The sequence below is a fragment of the Anticarsia gemmatalis genome, chromosome 25, assembly GCF_050436995.1.
Source record: "Anticarsia gemmatalis isolate Benzon Research Colony breed Stoneville strain chromosome 25, ilAntGemm2 primary, whole genome shotgun sequence".
Classification (NCBI taxonomy): Eukaryota; Metazoa; Arthropoda; class Insecta; order Lepidoptera; family Erebidae; genus Anticarsia; species Anticarsia gemmatalis.
In genome coordinates, this window is record NC_134769.1 from 7,990,748 (window position 1) to 8,004,718 (window position 13,971).

Consider the following 13,971-nt stretch of genomic DNA (forward strand, 5'->3'; position numbering starts at 1 on the left):
TTATTTGAACACAAGTAATCTCATCTAATACAAATAGATCTATGAGTCTGCAGCTGAACGACGAATCTGTTTGCGAGAAAGAAGAAATCTTGGATTAGACTGAAATCGTTTAGGATTAAATTAATAGGTAGTAGTAGTAATGAATACGACAAAACAAACTATTTCGACAAAGTAACATATTTTTCTATTTTATTTTTTAACACAATATGGCATTGGTGTTGCCATGCTGCAACGTGGACCGAAAAAAAACCCTTCCTAAAAAAGCTTGTGTTGCTAGATACGATATAAAAATTACCCCGTTTTTATTTTCTCAGGTTGGTAACATCTTCGGCCGCGGCATCGGAGAGCTGTCGACGAAGCTCGGCGGCGCGTCCTCCTGGTTTTAGGACGTCACTATACAATAAATATATCATAAACGTACGTTTCTTTGCCTATATCGATGTGAGATGAGATATCAGACATCTTTTTGTTAATGCATTATGGCTTAACAATAAATATTAGAAATGTAATCACGTGATGATAATTGTATAAGAAATTACAAAAAACAAACGATTCTATTAACTTATTATTTATAGCTTAAACAAATTAATTCTAATAAGTAATCTATGCTTAAAATACTGCGATATTTATCCAAAATAACGAATGCATTAACAAAAAGACTCAACTATTCTGTGATGATGATATAAAAAACTTCTTTTGCATTCGATTAATAGAATGTCCGCCATTTTGAATTATATAAACTCAACAAGATGGCGTCTTAAGCGCTAGGAATTAATAATAAGTGGCCAGTTATTGCATAGCTTAGTGTGATTATAGTGTAAACGAGATTTAGATTTTGTTTTATAAAGGCTTTATGTACAGTTAGGGGAACATTATTCGTTTATTGGAAGCAGATAAAATGTAATACGTGTGTATATTAAGAGTAGTATTTGATAAACACGATTCGAAAAAAATATATATTGTATTAATACGAGCGCATACATACACAAAATGCTACAATAAGGAAACATATCGCTTTGGCAAAAGTTTATATTCTGTTATATTTAACGCGGTGTATTGTAATTATTTACAAAATTATATATAATTAAAAAAATATAAGAACGGGGGTGGGTCGTGAGTGAGTGAAAGTAAGGAATCCTTTCTCGATTTATAAAAGTTACGTTTTGTATATCTTTTAAAACTGTTATTGGCTTCTACGTGATTTTACTATATTGTTTCCTAAGACTATATCTGTACGTTATTCACGTTTCATTCTATTTACGAGTGACGAGCACGTTAACATTAAAACAGAGCAACGTTTTCAATGCAACTCTTTCTATACCTAAGAAACAGTATTTTTCTAATTAACGATCCACTTTTTGAAATATCGGTTTAATCTCTTATTAAATCAATAATGCATTTTTATAAAAATACAAAGAACGGCGCGATACAGCTTATTTATTTTTCGAACATGAATATTGCCAGAAATAAAATAAAGTCCCCGCTTTTTGGGTAAATTTGTTTTTTATAAGAATGCATCTTTACATTTACGAGTTAGCCACTTTTCGCTATAGTATAATTCTCTATATTTTAATGCTCTCTAGATTCTAATGACAATCTAGTGACACTTTACCTTTATTAGTCATCAAATAATACATAACTATTTATAAAAAATACTATTAATAATTATATTTGTTAACAAATAATATTCTTCTACGCTAAACACCTTACAAATTTTTGAACTAGGAGAAATTTAAAGTTCTTAGATGAAAGTTTAATGATTAATATAGCGATTAGTCGCTATGCTGATACGCCTTAATAAAATGTCTTGTTCGGAACGGCTTGAGAAATAGAATACTTGTATTACTTTATCTTTAGTATCATTCTCACTGATTTTCCCATTTATTATAAGTTCACTCATCAAAATTAAGCTGCAACGCTTTCAAAATTATATCACTAAGGATTAAATAACGAAGTGTGTGTTCTAAATCAGAGTAGGAAAGTCATAATCAATGATAATTAGTGGACAAAGTTAACCGCAGAATAATAAAATAATTAAAATATCGCCTGAGGTATTAAATATCAGCACTGTTCGACTCGGTGGAGGATCGAATGTAGTTAATCCAAATATTTTATCATAACACAAGAAAATATAACACTTAAATAGGACTATATCGGCACACTAATAATGTAACAAAGTAGTGCTCATGTATCGAATGTAAGAAATAATAAAATTGATATATTAATCATGTTACATCTAAACTTGTTTTGTAGTCATTGTATATTTAGTTGTTTCTCCTATTAATTTTAATTACAAGTAGCAATTTAGCGTTCATCAAAATGCCATTGTACTCTATTACTATACTGTTATAAAACTTGCTGGTTCCCTTCTTCCGCGGGTTAAAGAACCATGACAAACATCACGTACTTGGCAATTATTGTATAATTTGTTATTTTTTCCCTTTAATAAGTTGGGTATTGAGCTCAATAGAATGAAAACGTCAGTTTGTAGTGTCTAAGTGCATTTAAGAGCTGACTGAGATGTAACTGTGTAGTAACATGCTTGTATTATTTCGCTATGTTGAAAGCTCGCAATGGTATTCATAAATCACTTATGAACGTGCCTATTTGATCTTAAACAGCAGATATAATAAATAGTTTCGGTTCGAATTCTATTGCGAGTTTTAATGAAAGCTTTGAAAGCCATCGAGTGCATCGCGTGTGTAAGGGGATACAATAAAAAATATTTACAATAAAAATGTTTACTGTTCCTTTGTTCTTTTATTGCAACTGACCTTTAGAAAATTTATTATTATACAATTGGAGTTAAAGTTTCCATATTATTATATATATTATCTATATTTATTCATCGCTGTGCCCGCGATTACGATTGCGTGCATGTTTCACTCCTAGTTTTTTATTGTCTTCCAGTCTAATATGGTCAGATTGGATAAAATTCGGGAAAGGTAATAAAAACAACGGAAGTGCAGTCGAGGTTACAAGCTAGCGTAATATTTATACCAACACTTAAGTTTTATACCAACCTAAGGTATATTTGTCTAAAGTGGCAGCCCTACTGCACTCTTTAGGGTAGTCGTACGTAACCATCGACAATGTTGCAGATTACGGCACGTAATTAAATACACTGGTACTGTAATAACTGTGTAATATGTTATGTTACGGACATTATAAAAAATATCGTTTATTTCTTCCTCTTCAAATTCTACCAGTAAGGTAGTACCTATAGCATTTGGTGCACGATTGTGTTTTGTTTTCTTGGTTACGTATAGAATTTTAATCTTAGGTAGGTATATGATATGAAACATTTTTACAATAGGTGCAAAATATCTGTGCTTGGTTGGCTGATTGTCTGATATAATCATAGCTTTTAACTCAGATGTGAATGCATGTTTACAAAAATGTAGGCGTCAAAAACTACAAATATGAAAAACTGAAAAACAATGTTTCAAACGCTGTAAATTCTCCAGTAAACAGCATAGAATGTATTAATAAATACATACACACCTACCGATCTACTAAATTTACACCATGATTCTTCGCAAATAAAACCCGAAACGGTCCACGGACTATAATCATAAAAATATGCCCGCCGGTGTGTAGTAACTAATAAACATGCGAGGTGCTACATCTATAAATATCGCGTTATTCTTATAAATATCAAATAAAATATTGCTTTTTTATTTCTTTGTCCTGGTTCATCTTTTTTACTGTCAAAAACGGCAGTTTTATTGCAGCGAAACAAAACGAGAACGCCGGTAGCATAACTTTTTATTTGATTAGCAAATATCAATACAAATACATCGTTATGTATTGTGCACAACAGTTACATCAGTGTAATGTGTATTTAATCTATTTATAACTCACGTTCAAACAAAAGAAACACAACATACTTTTTATTTCGATCGTAGTTGGTTAAATTACACTACATTGATTCAACACAACACTTCGCGAATGCGATTACGACCGCTCTCAGCGTCAATGCGTGCCAACAGGCATTTTTAAATATTTGACCTATTTTTAGTCACCGCTAATAATAATTAGAAAAGGTAACGTGAACCTCTCAGCTGGCAAAGAATTCCGTATGAAGTGTCGCTCGGGGACATTGTATTTTGTACAGTGGCAACACTGAGCATCTGGTCTCGTTCCATTAGTCATGAAAGGCTGGATTCGCAACGAAATAATGTTTTAATATTAACTTAATAAATATTGATTTTCTAATTTATCGTTATGAATGTTTTAATTAATCAGGAAATATCCAATAGTATGTTGATTTTTGAGGTAAATCGAAATCGCACAGTAGCAACACCGAAACAGAAATTGTTTGACACTATGACATTTCGAAGTAAAGTAGTGAGCGCAGTGAACGTGTGTGTAATTTTTTAACAAAAATATTTATTTTTATGTAGTGTTTGTGAGGAAATTGTAAGTTTTTGACATAAACTTTATATTATTTTGTAAACTATACATGACTAACAACTTATAGCGGTTTAAAATGGCGTACGAACGCTTACTAACACTTTATTCCCGGAAATGCCAGGTTTTATTTTTATAAAGAAAAAAAAAGTGAAAATAAGACCTTTGTGGGTTGTATCATCTGTGCATTCCGATGTTATTACGTGGGGTGGGGTCGTGGAACCTTTGTGTATGGCATTTCCCGCGAATAGCTAAACTTTTAGTGAAAATATGTGCGCGCGTTATGTGTCCGAAAATAGATAAAATGATTGGCAGTGTAAATGACTCAATAGTAAAATGTGTTAGTAGGTGATGGTCAGGTAAACGAAAATAATATTTGGTGTTACCTTAGCCTAAATTTTTCTGTTCTATTACTCAATATTTCAAAATACTTTTTTTTCAAGTACATGAGTTATTTTTACTTTATGTGGTTAGAAACTCGTAGTATTATGTTTAATTAGTGTATTAGTAATAATGCTTGTTTTAGATTAGGAATTAAATCATTGTTTTAGTTAGTGCATCATTCCTATTAGTTTATTCCTATTAGTAGTAAAATAAATACTTTTTATTTTAATGAGGCACAAAATTAATTTAACTCATTTACTAGGGAAAAATTAAAGTATCTATAAATTATATAATTGAATTATTATTTTCTCAATATTATATATTATAATCTTACTATAATAATTGGTTGCAAGTTATTTAAATTTGTAAAAAAAAATGTAGAAGAAAGATCATTTATTAACTTTTAACATAGCAGTTAAAAGTTTAAATTAGCAGTTTTCATGCAAAGAAGGACATAGGTGAAACAGAAACTGTTTTACATTTTAACACTAGAATGTATTAATAATAAACAAAGTTAAATATATTAGGTATACCTAATATTCATAGATAGCCCACCAGAAAACACCACTTACTATGATCCTTACAAATGTCCCTTGCTTCAATACTACCTTATTGGTGAATTTAATATTTAATTCTCTGCATTCCCAAATTAGACTACTTATGGTTCAACTGTTCCCTACGGTCAACAGATAATTTTCTTAATTTTAAGTGACAGTCGCCATTCATAGATAACAGTCTCATTAGAAAGACATTTCCAGGATTACGTACCATTGATAAGACAGAATGTGGCGCCCGTTATGTTTAGAAGTAAGACACAGCACTAATTACCTAGTTAGTTTAGTAAATAAGAATTTATTTCCTAACTAGCTGACCCGCGCAACTTCGCTTGCGTCCAATAAGAGAGAATGGGTGAAATTTTTCCCCGTTTTTGTAACATTTTTTATTGGTACTCTGCTCCTTTTGGTCTTAGCGTGATGATATATAGCCTATGTCCTTTCTCGGGTATCAAAGTATCTCCATACCAAATTTCATGCAAATTGGTTCAGTAGTTTAGGCGTGATTGAGTAGCAGACAGACAGACAGACAGAGTTACTTTCGCATTTATAATATTAGTATGGATATAACGTAGGAATTACATGATAAATTTTCATTTCGGGACAGGTTACACTGAATAAGAAGTATAAATTTTGTTGTTTAATAAAGTTTTTTCTGGTTAGAGTCTAATTGGAATTAAGTTGAAAAAAGTAACTAACCATAGAGAGACTGCCCTTTCTTGGAGAAACTATATAAAAATTTATTGATTTAAAAACAAAGATAAGTTAATGTCATCCTAATTTGTTAACAAGTTGTTGACCTATTAATACCATGAAGTTATTTAAGTTCTTATGATAATCACGATACAATTATTTACTGAATCAAAATTAATTAATGAATTAAGAATGAAAACGGAAAGAGTTCTTCGCAAAGAGCTATATCTTCTTTGAGAAGAGACAGTAGAAAGCTCACTGAAACTATTTATTTATGTTACAAAAATTAACAAAAATTCATTATTATATTCACAAGAACTGGTAAGGTTTCTGTGGACAAAAGACATTGGTAATGTAATTAATAAGCTTTGTAAATGTTTATACAACAAAACAATTTTTTTGCTGACTGATAAACTTTTTCCTTTTTGTACTTAAATGAGTCATACTATTGTATTATGATCAACTTAGGAATGTTTATTGTTTACAGAAATATAGGTAGGTACATATTTAAACTTCTATATTTATTTTTGAATAATACTTTTTTTAGTTTCTCTGGTATTTTATTTCAATGCAGTTTTTTTAGCAGTGAAAATCATGACATTGAAAAATATATTTTTTTTATTTATATTTTTATGCGTCATGGGCAGTATTCGACGTATAGCTAAGACTAAACAAAAAAGATTATTTTGCGATGGAAACATCCATGAAAACTCGATTAAAGTTAGCTGACAGGAAAAATTGGGCCCAAAATTAGATTAAATGAAAAGTAAGTAAAAAAATGTATCTTTAAAAATACGCTAGCTAATATTGTAATTGGTAACCAACTATTTTCGTACTATTTTCCCCAATTAACTGATATTCTTACCTTCTATCGATATTTTTATAAATCCCTAATAGAGAATTCAGCCTACCAGCCCATTAGGTTTGAATAAAACAACAAGAAATGTGCCCCATAGATAAACAGACTGGTGTTGCCAAGTAAATTCCTAACAAACATTGTTTATCTATACTATATAATATCTATACTTCTATACTAATATTATAAAGCTGAAGAGTTTGTTTGTTTGTTTGTTTGTTTGAACGCGCTTATCTCAGGAACTACTGGTCCGATTTCAAAAATTCAGTGTTAGATAGTCTATTTATAGAGGAAGGCTATAGGCTATATATCATCACGCTACGACCAATAGGAGCAGAGTAGCAATCAAAAATGTAACAAAAACGGGTAAAATTTTGACCCATTCTTTCTTATGTGACGCAAGCGAAGTTGCGTGGGTCAGCTAGTGACTAATATTTCTCATAGCTATACTGGTCTTGTTTACCGATGTTTTTAAACTTTATTTCGAATTTTAGAGTCGAAGCAAAAATGCAGACTGTTAAAATCGTTTTTTTTAAACAACTGCCTCTATGGTATTAGGGCTAGATAATGCGACTGTAAATGGCGATGTCTCGAGTTTGATTTCGAAGTCTTCTACCCGACTTTTTCCTTCGAGCTTTGAGTATTTTCAGATTTATGATAAGAGTTTGTCTATAGTTTAGAGTTTTATTAAGTGCCCTGTATTCGTTAATAGCAAGCTCTGTTATTTAAAAGCATAATTTTAAACTGCGAAATTTTGTCCGATTCCTGCGGGCTTAAATCGTATCGACGAAACTTCTTTAAGGTATGCCCAACTATGAGACATTACAGTGGGCTTAAAAAAATTGTTGATAAAATTACTTTAACATGAATATGATTGAGTACATTCGAAGTAATAAATTATGATTAATGTATAGAAAAGAGAAATAGGCGTAAGAAAGCTTATGGATGCTTAGACAACCGGTTCTAAAGAAGGGAATAACGAATCAACGTAATTGTAATTATTTTCTACTCAATCATCTCTTCGTCAACTTGGCAATGCTTTCAAAGAATAAAGGCATAAGTAGACTGATATTTATTAGATTTTGTACCTTTCTGAATTCGGTAAGGTGCGATGAAGTAAACAGTACGAGCCTTTCAAAAATCTTTCAATTACTTATGTTTGTGAAAAGGTGCGTTTGCGCATTGTATTGCATTAAAGTACATGAAACAAGTTTGCTTAAAAATAATATCACTTTACCACCACTCATAATCTGGGGGCACGGAAGTGCCCCCGCAAGTCGAGCAAAAAAAAAGCGGCACGGCCGTAACATCCTTTTCTCGAAGCAATTCGGGCTATTTTTGACCCCCCCATAATTTCGTTGTGGATAAAACAAGAAGCCTGGATTTTCAGCAACTTATCAGTCATTGTATAAACACGGTATATTTAAAATTTCAGTCAATTCGAACCAGTAGTTTAAGAATGACAACTTGTTAAAATTTAAGAATTTTGTCACTCACTGATTCACTGACTCACTGACTCACCGATCATCAAAAGTCTAAGGTACTTCTAGCAGACTTAGAAGCTTAAAATTTAGAATACAAATAGGGTTTAGTGTCTTAATCATGGGAAAAATTAAATATTTTCTAAATTCGGTCCAGTTTTCTAAATACACTAACTGCAACAATAACTTTGTAATCTCATATAAATGTATAAGATTACAAGGTTACATTTGCAGTTAATGAATTATTATTACTGTAGAAAATAAAATAAAAATAAATAGGTGTAAATAGGTACCTACTATATGACGCATAACGGGAGGGGGTATAGGGTGGGTAAGGGTGTTTAGCCCATGAAACTGAACAACATTCCCATAGGAAAATATGTTGAATTATGAAAAAAAAACGTCTTTCCATACAAATTGGACTTATGTTCGCTCTACAAAAAGAAGTGAGATGCCATCAAAAACATTCTGTAAAAAACCTCAAGTCTCGCGCTAAAAAGTTGTGAGATCTATATAATACCAAGTCGATTAATCTATTTAGTCTCTACTTAAAGGACCTTCTGTCTTAAGTTATTACGTATGTTATTATCATGCCAATTAAAAAAAAATACCTTTAAAACAAATAGATCGACTTGGTCATCGCAAGAAAACACAAATTCGCCATTAACATTTCAGGAGCATTAACTTCTCGTCGTGCTGTGTAGTGTGATACATACTAATAATCAAATCATGCGATGGCCAGGTCGGTCTATTTGTTTTAGAGGTATTTTTTTTAAATTGGCATGATAATAACATACGTAATAACTTAAGACAGAAGGTCCTTTAAGTAGAGACTAAATAGATTAATCGACTTGGTATTATATAGATCTCACAACTTTTTAGCGCGAGACTTGAGGTTTTTTACAGAATGTTTTTGATGGCATTTTAGTTTATAGGTACCAATAAATTATGCATACGGGATCATTTTTCTAACTTACGCTTTTCGTAACAGTGAAATATCGTCTTTAATTGGCAAATAACGTCGGCACCAGGCCGTCATTATAGCAAATTAAATAAAAAAATAACTTATTTTGTTAATTAGAACGCCACAGACAATGGCATCAATAAAATTGAATCTGTAACTCAATAAACTATGTTCAGGAAAACCATAGTTCATAATGATCTCATCTAGTTCAGCGCCCATTGTAGTAGGTATGTCCTATTGTTACACTTTTAATAGCAAAATAACTATTCAATAGAGGTATTTAAGTAAGTATGGGGTGGGTTTTCTTACCTATACTTCTTACAAAATCACCGGGGTTTAAAATTCGCACAATTTCATTTTAACTGCCTAGCACGACTTTCAATGTCACTTAAAATACTGAAAATATATTTTAAGATTTGCGGCTATAGCCAGAATCAAAAATTTCATTCAATCTACATCATGCCCAGCTTTTTTTAAATCCTTTGCGGGGCAGAAACCTCTTCCCGTTTACGCAATTTTTTATGGACTTAATTCTCAATCCCAAGGCGGTGTGAGTTCATTGACCTCACCCAGATGCCCGCATTTTGGACATCAAGACTCAAAACTCATTTCCAAATCAGCCACTATTTAGTCACCTACAAATAAAATTATCGAACATAATTCCGTAATATGCTCTTAAAAGAATGCTTAAACGTTTCGTCGTGCGGAGCAATTCAAAATCATTAACGAATGCTCTTCAAACAGTTTGGGTACACTTAACCCTTTGTAACAATGTTATGACGTCATCGCGTAAACATCTGACCGCCCGATAATGTACGGGCTCGAGAAAGTTGCATAAAAAGTTCGGAAGTACTTTTAAAAGATGCCTTTGTGCGCAGATGTTTGGATGATGTTTTTAAGTTTGCTTGAGAGGTCATTATAGGTCAGCATTACCAGTTGTTTTTAAATGAAGAGAGATTTTTTAACCTATTGAATAATAAAGTTGGCTCTTACTGCATAGGTGAGGCAGAACTATAGTAAACATGGAGAAGTCAGTAATGTAGTAATGTGATATCTACCTAGATATCAATTCCTTGACCAATCTCTGGGTGCCGAAAGTAAAAACAAATACGTGTAGTCTATGCAGAATCTGAAATCGAGACATTAAATTATTGGCGTAAAACAATCTGCCAATCTGCTGTTAGTATAGATGCATTAAAAAAAGATTCCGGCAGCCCTTTTGACTGTCTAAAACCAGCATGTGCCAATTTGCTTCAGCAAAAATATGCTTAAAACAGATTGATAAAATTTTCCATAACAGAATAGTCCACTTTACCCTTAAACCCTTCTTTTCTTTTACTTACTAATCACAGTATTCACCCACTTATAGTCACAGCTAATGACTCAGACATACTATCACAATATTTACAGAGGGTAAACCAAACAATATTGATTATAATGAATGTTTGTAGTCCTAATTCAATCACGGGCAACAATCGAGCCAATTGCGAGTCTAGAACGAATTGACGCAATAATTAACTTGAATATGACCTGAATACAATTCTGAAAATTGTTACTCGCTTTTGAGAAGTTGTCAGGCAAATTGCAATTGAAGTATTCCTTTGAATAACAATTGAAATGAATGAATTGTCGTTTCATAATAATTGTTATATAATATCACTCTGGTACTATCACGATATTGCTTTGTTAAGCCTGGTTTGTTAGAGGCGGTCAACCACGGTTAAAAAGTATGGAAAAACGGATTTTAAGCGTCTCTAGGATGAGCAACTTGGTGCCTTGAAAGGACTGTTGAAAGACGCTTGGTCTATTTTAATTAGCCAATGTAGGATTGAGAAGCCTAACGTTAAAAGCCATGTCAACAGCAGAACGTGTCAGCTGGTACCTAGATAGCTCAAAAACTTAATTGCGAACTAATTTAAAAAGCATTTCTGCCTCAAGCCTATAAGGAAAACGCACAAAAGTGAGTCAAATAAAAGAAGTGAGCACTGTGCAGTCATTAGGCATAGCAGAATAAATTTAGGTTGCGGCTAGATGTCTTTAAAGCGTTTCATTCATCTTATTGTGTCTCTTTGATGATAAACTCTTAGAAATTACTTCTTTAAAGAAGTCTTCAGCTAGTTTTTAAGACTGTGATGCTAAAAGTAGCTAGTATACGGTCTCCCAATGAAGAGAAATTTGTAGTTAAATGATTGGAAGTTCAGACAACAATCAAATTAAGCAAACTGGAGTAATTAAACGCATGATTGCCGAGCGATATTAGTTTTCTACATGTTTTTTGTTACCGTTCAGGCAAGTGATAATTTACGAAACGCTTCGTCGATATATCATTTGTCCTGCCTATTGTAAAGCCAAGAATATGTGAAGTAAATGTTTCTACCTCCCTGGTACTTTCTGTTACAATACATACATAATATCACGCATTTTTCCCATAAGGGAAGTCAGAGACCAAAGAACGCATTTTGGTGCGATCCTTACAAATTTCCCTTGCCTCATTCACAACCTTACATCTGTCATACAGGATGTATAGTGTGTAATGTCTGTTACAGAATGTTTACTCGTAGTTTATCAAAATGAGAGTCTATAACCTCTGTATGTTTAATTCTTCAAAGCTGGACTTTCATGAGTAAAGTCGCAATACTATGGTTTGTTAGTAGTTTTAAAGTGTCGTTAATTTTTCTATCGACAATTTCGTCACGATTCATTGAATGCTGGTGAAAATTGCGTGAATCTTGTCGCGTGACTTAACCAATAAACGTTTCCAGTTTTTTTGTTGCTGTTGTTTGTTTGTCATTCACTTTCCTGATCGATTTCCTGTATGCAATTGATGATTCCGGGGCCCTTTCCCAGCAGTGGGACTTACTTATTATCGATACTTTGACTATAATATTATAATTAGTGTTGATATTTTGATTTTAGCGACTACTTTTGAGAAGGTATAGGACTTTTTTGACAGTTCTTCCCTAACGCTACCTTCTGTGCAAGCAGAAAAAAAAATGTCTGTAAATTTTAGTCTTAATATTGCCAAAAAATTATCTCATATTTAGTTGACAATTTCATTAATTATAATTATTTATTGGTTAATTCCTACATATTCAATATTTCAATAAACAATTGTTATTATGGGTAAAATCCAATTGGATTTCCGTAGGTATGGTTGTATTAGGGTCTTTGTCAGGTTGTAGGCGTCTTCCTCTTAATTTATCTATTTGTTGTGTTGTGGTTTGTTAATTACTCCAAGTGTACGGATTATTTGATTTATTTATAACATTCCTAGAGATGTTTCCTATTAATTAACGTTGTTGTTTTACCTCAATGTAAATTAGATTTATGAAGGGAATGTCATCGCTATTTTGGTATACTCTATAGTAATATTATTCAGTAAGAACCAAAACAAACCCCCATCGCCCCTTTGTATACCGGCAAAAAAACACAAATTAACTTACATTTTCACAGCTAGAGTATAGAAACGATTTTGATGAAATTCATCTAAGCGTTTATGGACTTCCCGAAAAAAATGATCGAAAATGAATGAGGGCCTATCTCTTAAAAACGAATAGACATTGACGATTTTCGTTTCGAAGAACTAAAACGGGCCTACTAGTTTTCAGCTCATCAATAAAAATAAATCTATCTATTTTAGTGTGCTCTAATTCATTATGATTCACAATGAACTTTGTTGTAATGACACATAAGTCACGTGTGCTATCAAAGCAAGGCTCAAGACCTAACGAAAACAATATGTGCGAGTACGTGACAAATCGCCTGCCAGTTACATCGCGATTACACACTACTGTTTAATTATCTTAATTAACTTTCCAGTCAAGATTTATATTATAAAGTAGGAATTCGATTTGTAACCGATCTAAACTGCGCGTGCGCATGACAGTCTTGTAATTTTAGTTTAAACCACTTCACTTTAAAAAATGACTAACATTTTAATGACTTCGGGAATCTTGCTAATGTTATAAATGTGAAAGTTTTGTGATTTGAATGGATCTTTGTTACGCAATCACACCGAAACGAATGAACAAACTTTGGGGATGCACAGATCTAAATGAATACACAAGACTTTTTTTACCGCGGAAAATCTTTTCAGAAGACAGATAGAAGATTCTTCTACTGAATATATAAAAATTCTCTTCTTTAACCTATGTTGGCTCATTGATAAATAAGTCTTCCCGGATGTCTTACGTCGATGTTTATCTTGTAATAGCATCCCAAATTGGCATAGCAACAATAACAATAAACTAATCATGTATCGAACGGTAGCCAGCCAAATCAATTGCCTAGACGATGTGTCACCTTACCAAAGTCGTATTTGTTTCTGCCAACATTTTCTAGGTATATATTTACGAGTATATAGAATTTGTAAGCTGAAAAACTCTTTCAAAGACTCAGCCTAGACTATATTCAGTTGGCACATATTTTAGACAATCTGGGTGACATACTTCGTCAAAAAATGTGGGTGATCCAAGAAAGTCAGGGTCAAATGTAAGGACGTCTAACGTACAATGGGGGAAACTTGTTTTGTAGGGAAGTTATACGAAACAGCTACTCTTTTCACTTATAAAAGTATTATACGTCGCTTTTTGTGTTGACAAATATTTCGTGGTTTTAAGGAATTAA

General features: G+C 32.4%; 2 protein-coding genes across 21 annotated transcripts in view; both read left to right on the forward strand.

The window, feature by feature from the left end:
• Cadps (calcium-dependent secretion activator 1) overlaps positions 1-2,749 on the forward strand; it is a 70,711-nt gene extending 67,962 nt beyond the window's left edge. For all 19 annotated transcript variants that reach the window (XM_076131281.1, XM_076131284.1, XM_076131291.1 and 16 more), the window contains one exon: positions 315-2,749. In XM_076131281.1, coding sequence (XP_075987396.1) covers positions 315-386 — 72 coding nt within the window. In that variant the 3' untranslated portion in view covers positions 387-2,749. The remainder of the gene's footprint in view (positions 1-314) is intronic.
• A 1,556-nt stretch (positions 2,750-4,305) lies between these two features.
• Positions 4,306-13,971, forward strand: part of LOC142983838 (uncharacterized) — a 36,054-nt gene continuing 26,388 nt past the window's right edge. The window contains exon 1 of one of the 2 annotated variants that reach the window (XM_076130969.1): positions 4,306-4,422. The gene's annotated coding sequence lies outside the window, so the exon portion shown is untranslated. Of the gene's footprint in view, positions 4,423-4,614; positions 4,773-13,971 lie in introns of those variants that run through there. The other variant, XM_076130970.1, reaches the window with a different exon arrangement.